This window comes from Armigeres subalbatus, chromosome 2 (assembly GCF_024139115.2).
Source record: "Armigeres subalbatus isolate Guangzhou_Male chromosome 2, GZ_Asu_2, whole genome shotgun sequence".
In the NCBI taxonomy this organism is placed as follows: Eukaryota; Metazoa; Arthropoda; class Insecta; order Diptera; family Culicidae; genus Armigeres; species Armigeres subalbatus.
In genome coordinates, this window is record NC_085140.1 from 109164891 (window position 1) to 109189218 (window position 24328).

Below are 24328 nucleotides of genomic sequence, written 5' to 3' on the forward strand. Positions count from 1 at the left end.
TTTTCAAGAGGCTCGAAAGCCTCATTTCAAAAGGCTCGGAAGCCTTCTTTCAAAAAGCTTGGAAACCCCCTTTCAAGAGGCTCGGAAGCGTTCTTTCAGGAGACTCGGAAGCGTTCTTTCAGGAGACTCGGAAGCCTCCTTTCAAGAGGCTCGGAAGCCTCCTTTCAAGAAGCTTGGAAGTCTCCTTCCAAAAGGGTCGGAAGCCTTCTTTCCAGAGGCTCGGAGCCTCCTTTTAAGAAGCTCGGAAGCCTTCTTTCAAGGCTTGGAAGCTTCTTTTCAAACTACTCGGAAGCCTGCTTTCAAGGGCTTGGAAGCCTCTGTTCAAGAGGCTTGTAAGCCTCCAAAAGTCTTCACAGTCTTATAGGAATCTAGATGTATAAACTTAATTTGAGCTCAAAAAAGTTACAGACAACTTGAGAGCCTATATTCTTTCTATTTACAGCGAAAAAATAGAGGGTATACCCAGCCAAAAACACTTAGGAGCTTCATCAAAACTACTTATGATTTGGCGCCACAAAGATTATATGTGAAAACCATAAGTATAATTTATGACTTAGGAGGAGAAATGTATTTTCAGTTACTTACAATTTCCATAACCAGACTTATGAAAATTATGAAAAAGAATTATTGATATTATAAGAGAAGTTAATAATTATTCATAGTCATATTTATGAATTTAATAATGCAAATAACATGAATATTGATGGTAAAATTGCAATGAAAATAGAAATTAAAAATGCATGCCATAATTTTCCTAAAGAAGGAAAAAATTACAATTTAAATATTTTTTTTCAAATGACTAACTTCAAAAAGTAGTCAAAAACATATGTATTATCGCTAGCATTAAAAAGGGCGCTTTTTTCTTAAGAAGCTAAAAAAATAATGGAATTTTAAATGCCCTCATAAGACACGATGATATAGGCTAGATGTGCCAGTTGTGGCTATAGCACCAGTTGTCGCACTAGTGCTTTATATGCCAAATGGCCAATCAAATTACCGCAAACCAAGTTCATATCGATAAAGCGTATTCATATAATATGATAACACCTTTGATCTCCTCCAAAACAAGCAAAGCAAAATTGTAAAAATTGATTTTGTCTAATTTTTGACGTCTTTTGCACCAGTTGTCGCACTAGTGGTCTCAATTTGGCCAATCCCATAAGAAAACAATGTGATTTGCCAAATAAGGAACCAAAATTAAGAATAGAGCCATAACTGGTGCATGCGTACCTATTATGGATTAATCAATTTTGTGGATTATTGTAGTTTTCACAGCTGTTCTAAAGAGCAGGAAGTAAAACCTTTCGCTAGATATATAAAGTCCACCCACATGCCTTTTACCTATTTTTTAAAAAATAGTTTTTCTTATGTATGGCGACAATTGGTACACCCACCCTAAGCGAATCTCAAAATAAATTTACGGCATTTTTAGAGAATGTTGCTGGATCATTAATCTTAAAACAATATAAAAATATTAAAGAGAATTTTCTGAAATTTGTAAAGAGTAGTATATACAAAAAAAAATAAAAATGATTAAAAATGCGTTCAAAACGTCTTCACCATCCGAAGTGTAAATTAATTTGTTGACAAATGCTATTAACTCTAATGCTAATCATAAGTCATAGTTATGGAGTTCAAAAGCCATTTTTGTGAACAGCATAAGTCTGTAATGGAACCGAAAAATTACTCATCCATAAAATGTAACTTATGAAAATCTTAAGTTTTTTTGCCTGCGTGTACCTCAATGAATGTTAAAGTTCAAAGAAAAAGGTTGAGAACCGCTGCTGTAGGGGCTCATTCAAACATTGAGAAAATCCTTTGGAATCCTTGAGAAAATCTTTCAGAAATTGTTTTAAAATTTCATCGGAATTTTATTAGAGATTTTTTCCGTTAATTTCTTTAGGATTTCCTTTGGTTTTTAGTCAGGTATCAGAACGTCGGCTCCATGGACACGTTCACCTCAATTTGAGAGATTTGTGTCATCGCCTTCACAGCCTTTTTCATCACACACCTGACGGAGAAGGAAGTGAACAAAAATTAAAGGATTGTGGGTGGAAGAACAAAGGGAAAGTTTGGAAAACGGCCCTTGTAGAGGAAAAAAGCGTATAGCTCCTTACTACAACTGGTTATGAACAACAGAATACTCTGAAGGTTTAGACAGATTAGCTAAATAGCTTGCTATCTACTACCGGAGATAGTTCCCGGTCCTGGATGTATAATTTTGTTTGATGACATGAATCCAGACTCCAATGCCATTTGTGCTGAGTGACAGTTCAAGAGTTAATCAAAAGCGCCACCCAACACTTGCGTATCAAATGAGTGCTCTAACGATTCTTCATCAGAAGAAGTGTAGTCGTCATTTGGCTTGCGAATTTCTCCAACTTGGATCTCGCAAGCATTTTATTCAATCGACTGGATTCACTCAAATTGGATTCGGAACAAATATTGCTTTATCAATTAGCATAATTGTACATGTCGCAGTTGTTAGTTGCTCTTTTAATATAAACGATGGTCAATGTAGGATTGTAAAGAGATTTAAATTAATTCGACTCTCTTCGCTACAAGAAGGATAGCAATATACAGAACATGGCCTTGGAAAGCTACTAAATATTTCATTTTACATTGCTACTTGACAGATCGTAGTGAGCCGCGCGTGAAAGTGGATGTCATTTTTTTTCTCCACCGGTAATTTTAGCTGTTTGCATCTGCATCAGCGGATTGTAAATTCGGCTGATGGTGGCTGCCATTTATTGCGCATTCCAGAGTTTTTGCATGCGTGGTGATCTTGAAAATAATTCGTGAAGTGAAAAATGGCCGTGAATAGAAAAAGTCGAAATTAAATTTGAATGAGTGTTAAGTGTTAAATTTATCCTACAATCAGATGGCGGTTCGTGGTGTGTTCATCCGGTATAAATATCAGCTGATTCGTGGAGCGGTGCGGTTCCAGATTAGGTGGGTCTGAAGGACAGAAGAACCAATCCGAAGAATGGTGAAGCAAAGCAAGTTGATCGAGATGATTGACAAACCCCCTCCTGCTAATTGTTTCTCTTAGATTCAACGGGAAGGTCATGAATACGAAATTGGTAAGCACGTTCCGGTTATTGTCTTACGCAGTATCCTTGATGAGTAACACACACTTAAAATATATTTTCTTCGTAGTCACTTCTTTTGACACAAAGTTCCAGTAAAAGTTAAAATGTTTAGTTATGTCGATTTGTTCATCCTCCCGGAACGGTAAACATGTACTGAAATATACGTAATTACACTATCATTTTATGGATTGGGTAATTAACATTCAATTAAAAATCGTTCGGTAAAACTGAACAAACCGCAGACAGACAGTTTCCAGTCTATATGTTTTAAGAACATTATTAGCTTTCTTTTTGTTTCTGTTTCTGAATAAATATAAAATACACTGGATTTTGTTTTTACGCGATTTACATTTTCTCAATTTTCCACTCATCCTGAATGTTTAACGTATATTAATTACCATGTGATTTTTCTTTGATTTATTCTGGATTTTTTGAAACATGTTGCGAAGAGTTTGGTGGCAAATTGAAGTCACACGATCAAAAATACGAGCGAAAAAAATCGTGTGAAAACAAAATCCTGTGTAATAATAATAAATCATATTAATATGAATATATCAATAATGATAAAACACAAAGCTGTTGAGTGTAAATTGATTTGTTGAACATTTCGTGATTTTTGGATTTTCATAAAGAATACGCAAGATAGTAATTGAGGGGGTTAGAAGCGGAAGAGTGTAAGTGACATTTTTTTTTCAAATTTGAGTTGATTACAGCAAAAATGCTATGGGTTTAGTGCTTTATGGCAAAATATTGATATGGTGTGTACGTTATTTGTAAAAAAAATGTGAAAATTCACAAAAAATTAGTAATTTTTTAAACTTCCATACCATTTGCATGGAAAGAAAAATATTGAAGGACTTCACACCCATTTTTCTCAAAACCAAGTTTCTTGCATTTGACCCCCTGAATTAAAAATAGCACAAATTAGAACTATATCGTCATTTTTGCAAATATTATTAATATAGGAGCATATCATTATCGACGGAACGAACACCCTACTTCGCGTGCCGATTATGAAAAAATCTGACTAGAATCATATAGAAATCTATTGCAAAAATGTGTTGGTGTTTTGCAGTGTACACATTCTACATAAAAATAATATGCAAGTGAAAATATTTCCAATCAAGTTTCCAAAGCGGTAATGCATATGCAGGGGGTCTCCAGTAGCCTCGGGTAGTAATAATACAATCACGAATACAATCAGTTAGACGGGTACAAAAAGAAGAATCATTACATCTCGTTCACCAATAAAATGATTGAAATAGCCTTCCCACAACACGCAGGATTTAACTTTATACTAAATAAATACCTACATCTAAAAAGTTAAAAATCCGAGTTTGTTCGTGTTTTGTGTTGGACGCAGAACGATCGCGCGGTAATCGAAATGCCCGGTTCTGCAGTGCGGGCGAGTATATTAATATGAAAGTGAAACATCAGTGCATGTTTGTTCGTGTTTTGTATTGGACGTAGAACGATCGGAGACATATTTCGTCAGTAAGCAGACCGATCGGCTGGTATTTGAAATTTTGTTTTGCTTTGTGCGGTGAGCAAAACGATCAGCTGGTCATCGAAATTTTGTTCTGCTATGTGCGGGTGAGTAACTTAATTAGAAGTAAAAGTTTAGATCGCGTTCAGACATGTTTTCTTCTGTAAGCAGAACGATCGGCCGGTCATCACAATTTTGTTTTGCTTTGTGCGGTGAGCAGAACGATCGGCCGGTTAGCGAAATTTTGTTCTGCTTTGTGCGGCTTCTAATATAAAATTATTAGTTTCGTTTTCATCGATTAAACTACACGCTATACACGGCAAACCGTTTACCAAAACGAACCCTGCCACACTTCCTACCCCATATATCCAACATCCCAGTGATTTCTCGTGGAAGTGCAGATGACTCGTCGGCTTCTATCAAAGCGAGTATCATGTCAACATTGTCCTACCCATCCCCTAATTGACCTGCATTCGGACACGGCCGGCGCTGGTATTGCTTATTTTGGGTCACCAGTTCTTACACATTGAAGATGATGTTAATCCCAAACTTCATCTATTGGTTCTCTGTGTAATTACAGCTGACCTGGCAATAACGGAGTAGCAACCGTGGGCGGTCAATCATGCTCATGCTCATGCTCATCTTACATTGCTACTTGACATAAAGACAAAAAACACGTTTCTCTCAAACGCGCTCGAAATGTGTATTTAAAAAAAACGCACGTTATTTTTACGCGGATCTTTCAACAAGTTTTTTACGCGGGTTTGCAAAAGGGTCCGGGAACACGTTCGATCAAGTCGCTTTTTACACGGTTTTGAAATTTAAGCGTTTTTTAAACGACTTAAGTGTACGCCAAACACTCCAGTGGCTTGTAAAGGATCACGATTCGCGTTCTACAAGTGCACGCATCAAGCGGAATACACAGTTGGCAAAAAATTTGACTTTTTATTTATACACGCGCCCGCGTGTATTTCGCGTGCACCATATTGACAGATTGAAGTGACTTTTCAAAATTTCAAACATCCACAATTGCACTCAATGAATTAATTTTATTTGAAAATTGTGATGAATAAAAAAACATATTTTTTGCTAACTGCTTAGGACAACTGAACCGTTTGTTTGAGAAACTGCATATGTAACATTTTTGGCCAAAATGAGATTTTTATATATTCTGAATCCTCGTCCAAAAATACGTATTGTGGCAAAAAATACGAAAAAAAAATTTTGTTCAGGAATGTATGAAATTTTTTTCGTTTGTTTGAGAAACTACATAAGTCCACGTACTTTGAAGAGCAATTGTGGAGTACTGCTTGCATTTTTTGCACTGGCAGTGTCCCAGGGTGTTGAGTTTTGCCAAAAACTATTGATCTGTATCGAAGAAATCGAAAGATTCGGTGCAAATTTGTTCAAAAACAGTTTTTTGTTGTTTTCTCGAAATAGTGTAAAATGGACTTATGCAGTTTCTCAAACAAATGATTCAACTCTGCCATCAAGCACTAATTGTTTAACTTCACTGTCTCGCGACTAGAGAATAAATAACCCACGCTTTACTGCTGCACAGTCACTGAAAAATCGGTTTGAAAACTGCCCATGAAAAGTTTCTCCTTCTGGGAAATTACTTGTATGTTTCTAAAATTATTGCTGTAAACATTGTTTCATTATTTGTTATAAGTAAAATTGAAGAATTTAAAGTTTTGTTTATTCGAACTTTTGCCCCTTCTATCTCAGACACTTTCAGAAACTTCTATGGATCGTAGCGATCCACTTCCAGAAAATCATATGATCGTCAATTGATCTTTTGGGGAGTTCAGAACCCCCATCATATTTAATGCAAGCTGTGATTTTTTTAGATTTCAATAAGTCCTTTCTTTTTCTCGTAGACTTTTCTCTCGAATTCATTAAAATTATTGATACATTAAACTAATATTCGTTGATATTTTTGTACAACTAGACATCAGATCTACCACACAGTATAGCATCTAAAATAATTACCTAGATGATACCTTCTCACCAGAATCATGGGTAGGACAATGCCTTGATTGTCTCACCCAGGAAAATTCGTGCGTAGAACATGTCCTACTTGTCCTACCCACTCCCGGCGCCACATAAAGTACCCTTGCGAAAATAAGGTTCCTGCACAAAAGCCACTTAAGATTTGCAAATTTGCATAAGTCTACAAAGATTAATCGTTGATGTTATTTTATGCTGAAAGATTTGATCTTAACTAAAGCCATTGCGATATAAGTTAATGCATTCCACAACTTCAGCATTAATATGAACAGCAACGATGAAACCAAATTGTTATCGTATCAAGAACGTCAAAGACGAACCACAAAGAACAATGTGTATAACGCATAATGCGAATCCATATACCTAGGTGACAATTTCATGAAAAATTGAATAAAAACATACATTAGAGAATTCTTCCGTAAATTCCTTTAGGATTTCCTTTGGTTTTAATTCGGTACATAATTTCTTCAGAGAAACTTTTAAAAGTTTCATCGGGAATTCTTTTAGAGCTTCTCACGAAAATTCCTTCAAAAAATCATTTGTGAATTCCTTTGTAAGTTCCTTTAATAATTCGTTCGGCATTACACTTCTACTACTTTTGAAAAGGGCGTAACAGCCAAAATTTATTCCTTCTGATTCTTCGTCCACATATACAGCTATATACGTAGACGAAGAATCAGAGGAATACACCCAGTTCTTTTTTTACACGGGTGGTTTTTAGTGTCGATTAAGACGTTTAGCGTCTATGAAACTATGAGTTAACCTCATGAAAAAATTCACAAAAAATCAAAGAAAATTCAGGTGGTATTTGAAAAGCTGTGGTTAAATCATGGTTAACCGGAAAAGTAAAGAATACCAACCGTGTAGAAAAATATTTGGTGTAAATTTTGGCTTTTACGCCCTGATGGTGATGAAATCAAACATGCAGTACCACATAATGGGCAACAAACGGCCAAGTTAAAATTATTGAAGCATATTTTGGCAAAATAATTATAATGATTACAGCGCCATTCGCGTTTCAGTACTTATGCAGAGTAGTTCTTCAGACCATCACTTCCCCGATATTTCGGATCTAAAATAAAATAAACAGATTTCGCCGATTTCCCAGATGATCGACACTACATTGGATCACGATCGACCATTAATGGCGTTAAAAATTAAGACGAAAATTCTGTATCGAACCAAAAAGGTTAGCGTCGTGGATCATTCCGAGAAAAGGCAGTATCACTACTAGGTTTATTCACTTGAGTGTGTTTCATCTCAACCAGATGGAATCCCTGCGAGTTACCATTCGCCACTTACGCTTCTGTTCTTGGCTTGCGCACATGCTCAGTTTGGCGCGCATGCTCTCTACGAAATTCGTGCACATCTATTTTTACACACATTGTATACAATTTTCCGGCAGTATCAATCTTTAAAGTTTTGGACAAAAATATTAGGCAGCAATTTCCAGTTTTCAAATCGTACCAACAATGGCCAGAAGTTCCGTACTCGCTCGAATGGAGACGATCTGTGTGGAGGTAATGGAAATGCCGGAAATTTTCCTCGCCGACGACGAGGACGACGAAGACGATGATGCACAAAGTGAAAATCTCGACGCCGTTGATCCGGATGATGAAGACATTCCAGCAGCGGACGACGAGAAGGATTGTGATGAAGCGGAGCCAAAGGAAAAAGATGATTCCCGTGGAAAATCCGGGGCAAAAAATAAAGGAGGGAAATCGGGGGATGCCGGTCAAGATAAGGGGGTGTCGGTTAAGGTATGTGAAGTGATCTTAGCAAGGAAACCATCTTGTAGTAAATTGCAATCTTCAGGTTAACTGTGAGGATAAGAAGCAACAGCGTTATGCCAAGTGGATTTCTAGAGCCTTGCGAGCTGCAGTCAACCCGATTGGTAAGCTAATGTAAATTGTACCAAACCGAAAATAATAAAAAATTATTATTTAGTTTCTAGGTTTAATCTTAATCTGAAAGTAAATTTAGATCTGAACGTAGCGAATAAAGCTAACACAAATGAAAAAGCGGATTCAAAAAGTAGCAGCAGTTCAGCTGCTCCAGCTGAAAAACCCAAGCCTTCTCCACGGCAAATGCAGAGGCAAGCTGATCTTGCTAGAATCAGAGAAGTAAAGCATTTTGCGTACATAGTGTTGTAATAAGTAATAATTATGTATTTTGAAATTTGAACTTCAAGCTGGAGAAGGAAAATCGACATCTAGAAAAAGTGTTCGAAAAAATTGTAGCAGGTCAGTACATTTTGCGATACCATTTCGTCAATCCCTTCCGGGACAACTTTTCCCACATTTACTCCTAAATTAAATTATGTTTTGACCTTTCCTTCGGAAGTGTGTATAACTTCACTTTGAATAAAAGATATTTTAGTTACTAGATAAAGATTGTCGCTTCGGTTCCCTTTGTTCTGCTGTCCGGAACATGTGTGGTATCAAACTGTCAAATCGTATGGATTTTCCTTCTTTGACATTTATCTCCCCTATCCTCGCCAGCAAAAGATGTTCCGGACAGCGACGACAGCGACAATCTTTATCTAGTAACTAAAATATCTTTTCTTTGAATGGGTTATAGCAGTGGTTCCCAACCTTTTCGGATTCACGACTGCCTTTACGATTAGCCAAGTGGCCCACGGATGTGCTCAAATCTATTTTAGAAAATAAAATAATGATAAAGGATAAATGAAACAAAGATTTGGGTCTTCGGGTTAAATCTGTATTCAAATTAGTTGTTTTATAATTTTGGGAATTTTTAGAAATGCACTACCAATAACTTCGATTAGGACTGCTTTATTTACTTTATTGTTCTTTACTGACTTCAGTTCTCTAAGTTAAAATATCGATTTGATTTAATGTATAAAAGAGAATTGTGTCTTTCCTCACATAACTTTGCAATAATTTGAAAAGCTGCATCAGTAACTCAAGAAGGTTTTTTTTCGCATTTCTCGTACAACAATCGAAAGGCTATAGGATTACTCCAAAAAAAAAGAACTTTTGATAGAAGACATGAAGACCCATAGTGTTATATAACGATCGACGAACTGAGGTGATGTCTTTTTTTTTCTTCCTAAGCAATGGAGGGGGAATCTGCTCAACAGACATCCTGGGTTGGACGTCCAGGAAATGCGGGGTTAGGGACCACCTCCATCACCAAACGAGGGAGGCATGACTACAACCCCGACCCGCTAAACCGTTTCCATTGCCGCCAAGCCCGTCGTCTTTTCGGTACAACCAGAAAGTAGTGATTCAAAGGGGCCAGTGCACAACGCACCCTCGAGGTTAGCTGCGTGTCCTTGCAGCACCGAACATCGTGACTCGCTTTTTTAGAAGAACACCATGGTATCGTGCCAGCGCATTGCCGGCTTTCCAGGTGGCCTTACCACGCCCTATGTCCTTGGAAGGTGGGAAGGGTCGACTTCGCGCCTGCTTCCCTCTGCACGGCTGGTATCAAGAATGATGATGCCGCGTGCACCCCAAATTGACCTCTCTGCGATAGGGCCAATTCGCCAACACACAGAGAGACTTGCCGACGCGATGCCTACGCCTGCCCCAGCCTTGACGAGGACCCCTTTCCGTCCTCGGGCTCGGAACCCGCCCGGTTGACCGACGCCGCGAAAGCGACGATAGCATGTTGTTCTTCTTGCGGCCACTTGTTCAATAAAAGGATCGAGTTCGACAACAGGGCACCGGTATGACCCATGAAGCCGACTCCGAACCCTTGGACCACCTCTTATTTGCGCCTGAACTAGCCATTCCTCGAGCCCACGCGCCACCTTCTGTGTAGCTCCGAGACTATTTGGACGATAGCCGATAAAACGGCGTTCCAGCCAACTTCATCTTTACACATCCTCTGAACTATTCTCCATTTCTCGATGATTTTCTCTATTTTCGCATTTTCTTGTAGTTATATTTTGTTCCTCACTCTATTAACCCGTCCCGAAAGGAATATCGAATGGATTTATTTGCTAATGAATAAAACTATTACTTTTAATAATTTCGCAGGTTATACGGACATGAAAACCAAACTTTTGGAGAAAACACAGCAGTTGAATGCGGTAAATATTTTCATTAAATTCGCAACATTACACATTATTCTCGTTTATTTAAAATTGATATCAATGATCCTGGGTACTTCGGCTCGATGCCCTTGTAGCATATCTTCACCACTGCATGAGCAAACATGAAACGACGCACATGAGAATCGGTGCGTGAATCAAATAATGCAAGGTTCTTGATACCGCTCTAGCGTTGATGCAGGTCTGCATAAGCTCAAAACCGCTCTATGGATAACGGGCCTAATAGCCGTTAGAAGCTATTACATATTATGATCATACCTAACTACAGGATACTTTAATAACTTCTTTAAATATTTTCACTAGAACCAAACTAAGTCAGCAAGCACAGAAACCATGCTTCAACAGTTAACATGCGGTAAGTTTCGTATTTCGTATTTCGTATTTGTGCATGTATTAGGTTGGTATTTTTCTAGAGCGCGACACATTGAAGACCTCTACTGAGAAGCTGGCGTCAACTAAGAATATGATGGAACAAGAGAGGAATCAACTACAAAGTCGAATATCGAGCCTACAACTTGAGTTAGAGACTAAGAAGGGGGAGCTTATGAGCAAAGGCACTGCTGTTAAGGAGCTGGAATCCAAACTTGCAGATCTTCAAGAAAGTCGTAAGAAAAGAACAGCTTTTTTAATTCTAGCATGATTATTGATTAATATAATGAAAAATATTGCAGATAAAAGTACGCTTGAGCAAGAACGAACCAAATTTAACAATCTTCTGAACGAGGTTGAAATTCTCCCTTAACTTTTATTGTAACAACGTGTTTAACGAAATCCTACAAAATATTACAGAAACAGGTATCGCTTGATTCAGGCGAAAAAGTAATCCAAAAACTTAAAGCCGAATTCCAGGAGCTGGCAAATAGCAAGGCATCGTCTGAGGCGAAACTTCAGCAAATAGTTCAAGAGCATTTGAAATTGAAAAATCAGTTGGAGCTTAAATGTGTAGACCTCATGAAACAAAATCAGGATTTGAATGTGCTAGTCAGAAGGTAATTTTTACTGATTTACTGTAAAAGCCGTGGCATCCAATTTATCCACATGTTTTAAAATATTAAACATCAATAATAATAGGAAAACCTCAATTTTAAACTTATAAGAATAACTCACAAAAAGAAGGCGTATTCAGCATTCAACGAGGTTTCAGCAAAAATATTTGTTTTATATTGCTGCCAATCTGCCTACAACTCTTTTATTCTCTATCTTCGGGCACTCCAATATTGTCCTATTCACTTCTACTTTTTTAACTTTATATTAAACTGATTCTCGTTTTCAGAGAAATTTCACCTAAAGAAAACACCACAGTTCAGGAGTCATTTCCGAACTCGTCAAGTAGCAATATTACGTGTCCGATTTGCGGGAGTCCCTTCAAAAATCTCGGAGACTTGCAAATTCACACGGAAAACTGCGGTTTATAATATCACAAGTGTTTATTCAACGAATATAGCAACTTATCATAGAGGGTGAAAAATATAGCAGACGTCACGGCAGCCTTCAACAGAGACGAGCTCAAACCTTTGTAGAGCCCTAGGAAGCCTTCCTTGCGAACGACCCGATACATGCACTGGAGTAAATGCTTACATACAAAGTGCTTTCCGTATGTTCGTCTTCCTTCCGAAAAGCCTTGAATTTGTAGTCTACGCTTAACCAGATCCAGCGGGTAAAGTATGAGCTTCGTGCACAACCCGGACAGTGCACCGCAAACCATCAGCTCTGTTGGACCCAGCAGGGTATCCTGGGGAGCACTTTCTATTCGTTTGAATACATCTCCGAACAGATTGTAGAACATGTATTGACCTCCAGTAAGCGGTGCCGTCTGCATTATAGCCGGACCCAGTCCCCGATATAGACCAGGTAGGCCTTCGTTTTGACAAATGCTGCTCACTGCGTGAAAAGCATTTCTGTATCCTCCGTTTGGATCCTGCGATACCAGACGCGTTTTGATCACATCCAGTGGCATCACCGTAAAAGTGGCAAAGGATCCACTACATGCTCCACACAAAAATATCCTGGCCCGATCGCGCCCTTCAAATGCGCTCATGCCCCGAAGAACCCCGTTGAATCGCTCATAGAAAGTAAACTGCGCCACTCCCTGCGTCATCGATAGAACCTGTGCTGCATTATGGCCTTTCCAAAAAGCCAGCATGCTTTCTTCGCGGTAAACGGTTCCAATGGTTTGAAAAATTGTACGATATTTGGACTTTGGGGATTGTGATTTGATCGGTTCCACCTGCAGTTGGAGACGTATTTTGATGACATCGAATGGTTGGCATAACGTACGCGTCACACTGCCCGTAATGCCACCTGCGAGACCGGCGTACCTGATTTGATCTTCTTTGGGACGGTCCATGGGCTACTTGGATTTATTATCTTAGCTGTGTAGGTTTTCTTTTAACATGTGCTTAATGAGGAAGCCCCATAATAAGTATATTGAAAAAAAATAATTTCCCCATACTAATTTGCATGCAAACTTGAAACGGCTTGTGCTAAATCAGTTTTAATCCAAATGAGATCAAATTTTCGGAGGACACTCAGAACATAATAAAGAATCAGATTAGTGTGGAGCAAAATCGATGTTTTAACCACCCTAATGCAACGTACACACCAGTCAAGCAGTTTGACCAACATTGACTCCATCTCTCGTTTGATCCATCATCGACGTTTTTATTCGAACAATGAACGACTGAGCGCTAACTTGATTTCAACATGTCAATCAAATCAAACTGTTCACTTTGATTCTGTTAATAAACAGAATTTGTTCGAATATCATCAGTAATCGAAGTGTTTTCTTGGGGGGGTAGTCAATGTTCGTCGAACTGCTTGACTGGTGTGTACGTAGCATAATGCAACGTACACACCAGTCAAGCAGTTTGACGAACATTGACTCCGCCCCAAGAAAACGCTTCGATTGCTGCTTTGGTTGAACGTGTGTGAAGTTGTTCGAACAACCATTTGACAGTTGGCGGCTCGGTTGGAAAAAAAATAAAACGGTTTGATTTTGGTTTGAGTTGTCGGGGGTGGAGTCAAGGTTCGCCGAACATGTTTGAGCATTTGTAGTGAAGTTGCACAAACCCCCATATATTTTTTGATGGTTGATGCTCAAGTTGGCGTTTCGGTCGTTCGTGTGTGATATTGTTGGTCGAATAAATTGATTGTTTGTGCCGCTGTTGGTAAAACTTGGTGGATGTTTGAATGAACGAGAGGTGGAGTCAATGTTGGTCAAACTGCTTGACCGTGTGTACGTTCCATTAGACGATGAATGATTTTCATACCCATTCTTCAACGGAAAATAATGTTCGTTCTGACGATTCAGGTAGCATTGTCTGCTTCCGATTTTGATTTTCTAACTGAACAATTGCATCACATGATTGATGCAATGTTCAAAGCAAATATTAAAACTGAAGCTGTTTAGGTTGATATTAAATTTACTCAAAAAATTGTTATTGAATTTCGTTTTAATGGGCCCAAATATTTTTTGAAAAACAAAACAGCAACCGAAGCGTTTTCTTGGGGGCGGAGTCAATGTTCGTCAAACTGCTTGACTGGTGTGTACACCGCATAATGCAACGTCGTTCGTGTGTGATATTGTTGGTCGAATAAATTGATTGTTCGTGCTACTGTTGGTAGAACTTGATGTGTGTTTGAATAAACGAAAGGTGGAGTCAATGTTGGTCAAACTGCTTGACCGTCTGTACGTTCCATAAGAAACGAAATTTTGCCTTCCTGCAACGATGTTTGCATAGGTAGGTTTGTTTGAAATTTTTTAATTCGACGAACTGTGAGAGGTAGGAGCCAAATTTGTTAGTTGATATTAGAGGGAATGACGAACATTCTTTGCATATCAAAGTATGTTGTGGCCAAATTTCATAAAATTTGGTCAACAAAAGCCCCCTGACAATAATAGAACAAAACCAGCCAAAGCCGTCATTTCCCCTATATGAATTCCTTCTTTTGTCATGTTGGTCTTTGCCTCTGGGTAACGTAGGAGGTAGTAAATAAAAAAATAAAGAGATAAATTAATAAAATCGTAAGAATCATCAGTTTTCTTTAAAACAATCTGGGAAAGCTAAATATTTTATTTATTTTTCCAATCGAATTTTGAATTCCCTTCTCAAATAAGAAAACAATGCCAAAGGGCGGTAACAGAAGAAAAAAATTATATTTATTCCGGCCTTTTTTAATTAATATGGTCATTGTAGTGGCCTTTCTCCATATTGTTGCTCCAGATGGTACCGTTTCGATAGCCGCGACTGTTGCCTCAGGCTTGATGTTTGGAATTCAGGTTTCCGGCTATGATGTACTGACCATGCCTCCGGGTGAGCTTGACGATGTCCCCCCGCAGGGCGGCCGATGAACCATCGCCGGCTTTGGCTTGAGCTGCGCATTACGCCGAGATGAGCGTGATTGTACCGACAGAAGTAGTTACTTCAACACTGATGGCCTTGATGACACTCAGCTGGAAGCTTGGCAGCAGGCGACAGTGGCAATAAGCAAAAACTGCCGCTATGAAATGAACAGATCGCGCCACCATAGACATGTTCTGTCAAACACACACGAATAGAAATATGCGTATACAGTGCCGCCGTTGTTTTGATGCGGTGAGTGCAAAATGAGTTACCTTGATTGATCCGTTGATGTTGTATCGAAGAGTGATGGCGACACCACACCACACCCTCCCCACGTTGTTGACCCAACAAACAATTTGAACTGAAGAAGCTAGATTTTTAGCTGAAGAAGGCAATTTTTGGTTGAATAAGCCCTTTATCAGCTGTACCAATGTTTGTTGGGCAGGCCCACCCTAGCAGCCATTTTCAATGATGAACATGCCAAGAGTTAAGACCTGGTCGAAATGGGTTTTATTTCCGCGCAGCCAAATGGCGAGCTGCGCGAATATCGGCATCAGTTGATAAGGGGACATTTTTGTTCTCCGGCTGCCGACGGAATCCAGGAGGAGGGAGCGAGTGCCATTCGCTGGAGGATGGAACCGGCGGTGCTGAAACGGTGGAAGGATTGGAATCGCTCGACGGGGAGTCACGATGGCCGGATAGTTCACCTCGTTTAGTACAGCAACACTGTTCTTCTTCGGTAGGGTGCTGGTGGCTTCATGCGGCAGTTCCGGGTGCCGTGCCCAAAGTTGAATCAGTTGGTGCACTGCGTTACGTCGCGATGCACTGGTCGATATCGCTCCCATAGTCAACGACGGTGTTATTTATGACGTTGATCAGCTTCAGGTCCTTCCAGGTGGTGGAGCCGTGCTCCAGATGGACCAGGTAAAGTTGGTCGCGATACTTTTTCGCTTTGTCGTGACGAGGGATCTTGTGCACGGCCACTGCCTTCAGACCGCAACTTTCGAGTTCATCTTGGAGCTCCCCCTTCCCATTTGTAGTGGAGGCCTCACAGCAAAGCCTTGAGCGGCTTCGTGCCGGGGTTGTCATGAGTACTTGTGGGGTTTGAGTAAACTGCCTTCAGCGTGTGTTGAATTCAAATGGTTCGACCGTCGGAAAATGGTTTGTGGTTTGCTAAATCACAAGACGTGTCTCGAAGACCGTCGGAAAATGTTTTGTGGTGGCGCGTCTGAAAGATCGCTGGAAAAATAGTTTGTGTTTTGAAGAACATCAAAGCCTAGAAAACCGTAAGAAATTGGTTTGTGGTTTGCAAAATTATAATTCGCGTCTGGAAGATCGGTGGAAATGGTTTGTGGTTTAGAAAACTATAAGGCGTGTCCGAAAGGTGGCCGAAAAAATGTATTGTATTTTGTGAAACTACAAGGGATTACCTATAGGAGCAGATCTCTTGGAATTTGAAAAATTAATAAGGTTGCCGGATTTTACAAAGTTATTTGGAAGTTCGAATTTATTATGCGTAAAATTAGTTTCAGGTATTGGCTAGCAGTACTAGTTGATGGCAAATGGTTGATGGTGTACTATACGCAAAACTAAAAGTTTGATTAAATGTACGGATTTGGATTGGATTTAGAATGGATTCTATTGGATTTGGATTGGATTGGATTTGAATTAGATTTGGATTGGATTTGGATTAGATTTTCTTATCTTTATTAGGTTGTTCTTAAATCTTATTAGTAATCAACACCGCTTAGTTTTGGATTGCATTTGGGTAAGATTTGGAATGTTTTTGAAAGAAATTGTCATTGTATTTGACAAATAAGAGAAGGCCATTGGCTTCGTAAATTTGTTGTTCTCTAATCATCCAACGAAAGTATGAATCACGTTTTATCTCTCGCGACCCACAGTTTGGGAACCCACACTCAGAATTATTGTTCTGGTATTAAAACCATGATGTTGAGTCAAGTTTATTTTGGTGTGCAGTTTTCAATGGAGTTAACCGGTTGCTCAATTGCAACCGATGTTCACCTTCGTCTCATTTAAATAACCCAGGAGAAAAACAAGCATTGCATTCTATGCTAGAAGATTTGTTTTGCGTTTTTATTGAGAGAAGAAGGGAAATGTGGGGTTTGAGTAAAATACCTTCAGCGTGTGGTCATAGATTCACACATCAGCGTGTCAATCGGCGAGCAGCAAGCCATGACTTTGCCTCTTCTAGTAAGACCTCCGCCGCGTGCACACGCATCCACGGAGAGTCGCTGTTATTACTTCATTCCGGCCATTTGGGGTCACACAGTACTCATACTTGTGGACCTAACACCCCGACGGATTGATGATGGTCCTTGTTTGCCAGCATCACTTTTAGGCCCTTGCTGCAGAGCCGAAAAGTACATTTTAGCCCCTTCGCGATCAGTTAGCGGATTTTCGGGCGCCAGAATATTCTTAGAGGGGTTTCCCGCGCCTTCATTTGTGGTGCGTTTTGACACCTTGCCACCCGAACAGAAAATACAATAGAATTACATTAAAATATCATAAAATTATAATACATTTTATTGATGAACATTCAATTCTATTGTTCTTCTATTGTACCAATTAAATTGCCTTATTGTTGTTCCAATAAACGTACAATACAATCTATTGACAGAAAAATGTTGACAATAGAATTACAATAAATTCTATTGTAATGTCAAAAATTGATTCGAGAAATAAACGATTTTTTTATTGTTACGGTAGCTAACAACCCCTATTTTCTATTGTAAAACTTTCATTTACAATATAGGTTCATCCATATTCTTGTTAAAGTACGAACGCTTTTTTTATATTTTTATTAGCAAGACTTTCAGCCGAAGGCTGGCTTGCCTCGCATACGAATGCTGTTTCGCGCGACATTTTCGTTTACGATAGGAACATCAAATTAGTAAACGTTTTGTTCAAATAATTCTCGGGTACTTTTTCAAAACGGCGTATGTCGCAAATTGTAAACAAACCCGTTTTCAACAGCATATGGCATCAAATTCATCTAAAAATGTGTATATCTTCAAAGCTACATGAAAATGTGTTTTGAAAAATGTAAATCAATTTTTTGCAAAACGGTGTAACATCATTGTTGAAAATATTGCACATACACCGCTTAGCAGAAAATGTACTTTAAAAAGTTTTATCGAATAACAAAATAGTTTAAAACGTGCGCCTGCTTGTACTCTTTCATCACTGTTATCAAAATTAAGCATGTTGCTTGAATACTCTGATTTTCGTTAAGAAAAACATTTTACGTTGTTTTTCTGCAGCAAATGTTGTTACGTCGTGTTGTAAGTGTTGCAATTTTTTTGTCGCATGTGCGTGAAACGTTTCAACTTGACGCAACATTTCGACGTATCAACAATGCAGCGTACGGAGCAGCGTAACATTTCGACGAAAGTAGCATGACCTCGGTCATGCTGACGTATCAAAACGACGTATGTGATTTATCTGTTGCAGAACGTTGTAACATATATTTTTATCAAAATAACGGAAATGTTCACACGCAGTGCAGATTTCAGAGTCAGTGACGATGAACCTTTTCATAATGTATCGTTGAGGTGTATTCAATTGCAATAAAAATGATTAGTTTCTAAATAGGAATAAAAATGAAATCAGAAAACTTCCAAGCTCATTTTCTCAGCTTGATCAAAATGTTACATACATACGCCAATTTGAAAAAGTTCCCGATAATTGTGCTTATTCTGCGTCTCGAATGACTTGAGAATTGTCGATTCCGACACGTCTCACGTAACACGACCGTGTAATTCAAATGGGAGGAATCGACAATTTATTGTCGTCTCATTCGAAAAGCCTCACCTCATACGTGACGCAGAATAGGGGTGAATGTATATTTCTATAGAAACTTGAAATTGAAATTATTAAATATTGAAAAGCAGATGTAAGACCAATTTTTACAGAATATATCAATTCTCTTTTTCTAGAATACCGCGGCGGTCTTACGCTCGCAGGCTTGATTGCGAAGATAAACGTAAAGATAGCCGCCGGGTTAAAGATAAGGAGAATTTTCCCAGTGAAAATTCGTGTTCGAATGTCTTAGTGAGAGACAACCGGAATCACTTGCCCAGTGATTTATGTGCCCTATGTGCCCCATAGAGTGTTTTTTTGTGTGGCAAGTACATACGATGGGGTTGACTCTGTTGTATTTAGTGGCTGTTGCGATTACTTGAGAGGCAACCAGCAAGAATCCGCAATATTTGTGTTTTTCTTGATACGCATGATATCTTGTGTGTCAAGTCCACTATGCCCAGGGTGTCGAGAAAGTTTCCAACTCGAAAACATCCTAGACCGGACCGAGAATCGAACTCGCCGTCTCCGAATTGGCAATCCTACGCCTTTGCTCGCAAGGCTACTGGAGACCTGATCCTCACTAACAATACCAAAAAACCTCCCGTAGCACCTACGCGACGTCATAGAGTTCTTTCCATCTTTTTAAAGTAGGTGTCCAACTAACCATCCTTCCCCTTCCTCAGCATTCGCAAGGGTGTGGCTTATTGAAGAGTGCATTGCTTCCATTTAAGATATAGTACCACGAGTTTGTGGGAATTGCTCAATGCTAATGCGAATGCTAGAAAAAAAACCTATTGATTCTCAAGTGTGAGAATATATATGATTCCACCCAGCAATGTTGGTGCCTTTCTCGTGCAAAAAAAAAAACTAAAAAAATATGAGTGGGTGTTTTTTAGCGTGTTTTGTGCATAAGAAATAGTATTTTGGCCATAACTTCTGATTACATAGTCCAATGTGTCCAATTTTCAATAGCAAAGAATGAGACTGGGTTCCCCGTCAAATGGAGTTTGTTGCAATTGAAAATAGTTCGGCCAATGCTAAGTTTCATAAAGTGTGTCTACAAAATTTTGTACACATACACACACATAACAGACATCACCTCAATTCGTCGAGCTGGGTTTGATTGGTATCAAAAGTTTGGTTTTGGAGTGATCATATAGCCTTTACTTATACTTTAGTATTATACGTGAAAGGCAAAACGTGAGAAAATAATGGTTAAAATGGAAGAAAAAGTTGTTTTTTGCTAGCTGATTGCTTTGACTTGACATATTATGAGCAATTTCGATATGTTAACTTCAAAAACACAGATTAGAATGTTTTGGTTTTAAAACATTTGGGATACGCCTTTGGGATACGAATATGACCAATCTACCCTATATTTAAGAACTCTCCATATGCGATAGAACCATGTATTCAACTCGTATTAATCGTATTATACTCACTTGTACAGTTCAGTAATGTGTTTTACCTCTGCTGGTGAACCATATCCAAGAACAAGAAAAGAATTCAGTTAACTTTCATACTTAAATCATAAGTAACTCTACTTTATTTTTAACTCAATACATATTTTACAAATAACAATCTTTGTCGGCGAGTTTTCATTTTAAAACCAATAATAAGAGGAGAAGAAATACTACGACGGTAGGCAAACGATCATCTAATCTTATAAACTTATTAGCAGAACATAAAACGTGTTCATCGTATCAAATATCACTACAAGCTACATTTACATGGCAATGGTTTCACTAGACAACCTGGCCAATAACTTGTACATAATTTGTTGTATTTATTGAAAGGATGCTGTTGGACATTTAATTTCATTGTGCCGCCTATTTCCTGCATGTAGGTATTTCTTCAGCCTTCAAGAATTTTTACCAGGACATCAGAGCAAACGTGCATCGAATTCGCTTCTATTTCTTCCTTACTCATTGGTGGCGGACCCTAACATAAATTCCGGGGTATCATATTGCTCCGTATCACAGTAGTAATGGTCCGGCGTGGGTATTTTTTCCAGCACCATTCGCTTGCGGCCATCGTTATTGGCTCCATCGCCGGGCAGTAGAAGTTTCCGATAAAAGGAGCAGGTTCGCTTGCCGTACACGGGAATATCTGCGTTGTACGGTGGGCTCAAAATGTCGAAAAACGCCGCAGGACCACCGATTGCTGTAATCTCGTGATAGTTCCGCTCCGCTGGTGTTAGCATGGCACTCTCACCTTTTCCGGTACTTATGATCCTCTCATGTTCCACACTGACCAGCACATGACGCAGTTCGTCCCCATTGCGGATTTCCTCTCGACGGTCGATTTCCGTGAAGCTTTGAATTTTAACCGAGCCGGCCACAACCCGCAATAAACCGTGCATACGAGGATGGTCGTGTAGCGGCATTGTGTAGTTCTCCCGCAGAACAAACACCGACATCGTGAAGCAGCTGTTCTCAAAAATATCGATGAATGTGCAAGGCGCTTTGGTTGCTTGCTGGAACGTTTCATGGGACACTATCGCCGGATCAACATTCAAATCGGCCAACGTGAGCTGGTCCATCAACGCGCGTAGGTTCTGCAGATGGCTGAGGAAACGATCTGCATTTGTCTGTTCGAATGTAACTTTGGCTTGACGAAAAATACGGGCAAAGAGAGTGGTCATGGTCGGCTTATCTGGTGCCACAGTCGGCTTATCAGGATCACTCCCTTCTCTAATCGATTGTGATACGGAGTTTTGTATTGATATCACGGTCACTTTTCACTGCACGTCGGAAAATCATCTAAAAGCACATAATCCAGAATGATGTATTGCTCTTTGATATTCCAGAAGCCGATTCAGTACGGTTTTATATGAAGCGTGTATTAAAATTTCACTTTCTAGGGGTAGTTTATTTTCTTTCACCATGCAAAGGTGCAATTTCCCCAGAAGTGAAAAAAGATATTATGAAGAATGACAATCGTTGTTTTGACATTTTCCTTGCCGGCTCACACAGGGTGGTCCTGAAGTTTTACCAACTGCAACCGGCCTGCACGAAATATTTACGTCTTATAGACCAATGCAAACTCTAACTTAACCTCACTTATTTTGACAGTTCACCGAGCTTGTTTACAAGGTGTTAGAAGAAAAATCGACGAAGGGAAAATTAAAATTCATATTTTTAGTTTAAAATTGCTGTGATCCGAATATTTTAGTGTTATTCTTTGCATTCAGCATGAAATCAATCGCAATGGACATCTACATGCGAAGAAAATGACGAAACAATTTTATCGCAAGCGAAACAATTTTATCGCAAGTCCCGGAGAAAAAGCTCTGTGAACTGTCAACCTACGTCATCATGCACTGTCTATTGTTGAATGGAAATAATGATAATGATGGTTGAATTTTGACATCAAGACGCTCTTCATCATGTTATTAAATATTTATAAAGTGACCATGATTTCAAGCTGCTCTTTTCAAGAGTGATAGTAGCTCGTATACCTTCAGGTTTATATAAATACCATAAATATCAAACTATTTTTTTTTTTCGCTGGAATTTTGCTGGTTTTTTGCGTGCTGTAAAACCGGTAAAACAGGTCTGAGGGCACCTTTACTTTCAGTGTATGTTATTGCTTATATGCCTTCAAAGCGACAACACAACGATGCCCGCCCGTCCAGAACGATCGAACAAAGTTTTGATATTTACAGCTGTTGACCTGACCATTTTTACTATTACATAAATAATAAATGTACAAATTGAATTTTTAAAGTGTATCTTTTTCCACAAATTATTGCATGAAAACTGCAGGTAAGCTGAATGTATTTATTTCACAATCGTTCTACAAAACATCAAGTCTTCAGGTAACTAAATTGGCAATATAGCGACTGCGCTGTGCCACCCACTACGGCTCTAAACGAGCACCAAAAAAGAAGAAGAAGAAGAAGGTAACTGAACGACATCGAAGAACCGATCCACGTCCGACTGCAATGGCCCCACCACAAACCCATAACCGATCCGAACATTCTTCCGATACGGAAGAAAACACATCTACTGAATTCGAAGACTTTTCCTGCGATTCGGAAGATATTTTAGGAATTGATGATGAAGAACTTCTATCTGATTCGATGGAGTGTTCAGATGAATCGTCCAGTTTGGGTGACACCTATTTAAAGAAATCCAAGAATATGTCCGAATCAAGAATGGTACAAATAGCCATTTCAACGAATGTAAAATCCTTAAAACCAATTGACGAAGATGCCGATGATTCGATGCGATCCAACAGCTTTGAGGTAAGATTCATTTTTCTAGTTCCATGAATGTGATTTTTCAACTTATTCCGTAAAATTCTAGGACACGGTTTCGACTGACATGAGCATTGATCCGGATTGGATTTCAACCGACGAAGAAGAAGCGATTGAAGATTATTTGGTTTACAAAGAGGCATGCCGACAGCAGAAACAGGCTCGCATCGCTCATCAACGCGAAGTGGAAGAGTACGAAGACCGGGATGAGGTAAATTTCCGATACTTGACCTCGGAGATTGCTGCCGCGAAGGGTAAGCCAAGCACGATGGTTAGCTACGCCGGCGCAGCGGCTCTTATAAATATGAGGCGGGTTATAATCCCGGCGAGCGAGATGCTGCGGAATTATTTCCGCAGTACGGAGTCAAATAGGGCTATTAAAGGGGATAAGGAAAATGCTTACGTATGCAAAAATTTGGTTGATAGTGTTGTGGGAAAATCTAATCGGATTGCACTCTCCGATAAAAATTGATTATTCATAAAGACCGACATCTGCTACACAGTTAGCAAAACAATTATTTTAGTCACGTGATGTAACAAAAATGCTTTTGTTCACCTAATCCTCATACGAAGTTTGACAAATAAATTTAAGATTAATGAATTTTGCTTATAGTTTGTAGGCACCCTTTTAATTATTCTAATTAATACATACCTACTTATTCAAACCGAAAGAATTCTTAAAAATTCTTTTTCTTCTCTTCTTCAATGGGTGTACATTCCAACAGGAATTTGCCTGCTTTTCAACTTAGTATTTCTATTAGCATTTTCTCAGTTATTAATTGAAAACTTTTCTATATGCCCGCAATTGCATGAGTATAAATTTTATGTGGCAAGTACAATGGATACACTATGCCCATCAGGGTGTCGAGAAAGTTCTGACAATCCTACGGGACAAAAAAAAGAAAATTGAAGAGTAGAATATAACTGGTCTATAAAAATAGCAATTGCAGAACAACGCAGATAACAATTCCAAGAGCATTGTTTCGACTACAGAAACTTTATCATCAAAATTTACTGTAGCTTATAGGATACAATTAACTTGACGACGTATTGACAAACATCCGTTCTCAACCGGATCAAAATGCGGGAAGCTCTTAGATTGATTTGTCGATTTATACTTTATACTTTATTCAAAAGTGTTACTAGGACATGGCAACAGTACCACCCGTTATCAACATAGACACTATGTACTAGATATTGAATGTCGTTTCCAATCCGGAGATGGCGAGT

The 24328-nt window shown here is 39.0% G+C and overlaps 4 protein-coding genes across 4 annotated transcripts; 2 read left to right on the forward strand and 2 right to left on the reverse strand.

Moving 5' to 3' along the window:
* Nucleotides 1-2683: 2683 nt before the first annotated feature.
* Nucleotides 2684-12254, forward strand: LOC134214921 (myosin heavy chain, clone 203-like). Its single transcript, XM_062694195.1, has 11 exons — nt 2684-2952; nt 7994-8348; nt 8404-8482; nt 8536-8711; nt 8780-8831; nt 10596-10648; nt 10973-11024; nt 11083-11274; nt 11341-11393; nt 11459-11658; nt 11943-12254. The coding sequence occupies exons 2-11, from the start codon at nt 8061-8063 to the stop codon at nt 12082-12084; spliced, it is 1287 nt and encodes a 428-aa protein (XP_062550179.1). The 5' UTR covers nt 2684-2952; nt 7994-8060; the 3' UTR covers nt 12085-12254.
* Nucleotides 12087-13024, reverse strand: LOC134214922 (mitochondrial thiamine pyrophosphate carrier-like). The gene has a single exon (XM_062694196.1). It carries the CDS (start codon nt 13014-13016, stop codon nt 12087-12089), a length of 930 nt encoding a protein of 309 aa, XP_062550180.1. The 5' UTR covers nt 13017-13024.
* Nucleotides 13025-20347: 7323 nt separating this feature from the next.
* LOC134214923 (2-aminoethanethiol dioxygenase) lies at nt 20348-21788 on the reverse strand. Its single transcript, XM_062694197.1, has one exon. The coding sequence runs from the start codon at nt 21479-21481 to the stop codon at nt 20759-20761; it is 723 nt and encodes a 240-aa protein (XP_062550181.1). The 5' UTR covers nt 21482-21788; the 3' UTR covers nt 20348-20758.
* A 652-nt stretch (nt 21789-22440) lies between these two features.
* Nucleotides 22441-23699, forward strand: LOC134214924 (uncharacterized). Its single transcript, XM_062694199.1, has 3 exons — nt 22441-22604; nt 22658-23086; nt 23148-23699. Exons 2-3 carry the CDS (start codon nt 22784-22786, stop codon nt 23568-23570), a joined length of 726 nt encoding a protein of 241 aa, XP_062550183.1. The 5' UTR covers nt 22441-22604; nt 22658-22783; the 3' UTR covers nt 23571-23699.
* The last annotated feature ends 629 nt before the right edge of the window (nt 23700-24328 follow it).

Coding starts and splice junctions, on each gene's coding strand:
- LOC134214921 (XM_062694195.1), top strand. CDS start 8,061: ATGGCCAGAAGTTCCGTACTCGCTCGAATGGAGACGATCTGTGTGGAG. Junction 11,025..11,082: donor GCTTCAACAGTTAACATGCG/GTAAGTTTCGTA, acceptor GTATTTTTCTAG/AGCGCGACACATTGAAGACC. Junction 11,394..11,458: donor TTAACAATCTTCTGAACGAG/GTTGAAATTCTC, acceptor AAAATATTACAG/AAACAGGTATCGCTTGATTC.
- LOC134214922 (XM_062694196.1), bottom strand. CDS start 13,016: ATGGACCGTCCCAAAGAAGATCAAATCAGGTACGCCGGTCTCGCAGGT.
- LOC134214923 (XM_062694197.1), bottom strand. CDS start 21,481: ATGACCACTCTCTTTGCCCGTATTTTTCGTCAAGCCAAAGTTACATTC.
- LOC134214924 (XM_062694199.1), top strand. CDS start 22,784: ATGGCCCCACCACAAACCCATAACCGATCCGAACATTCTTCCGATACG. Junction 23,087..23,147: donor TGCGATCCAACAGCTTTGAG/GTAAGATTCATT, acceptor GTAAAATTCTAG/GACACGGTTTCGACTGACAT.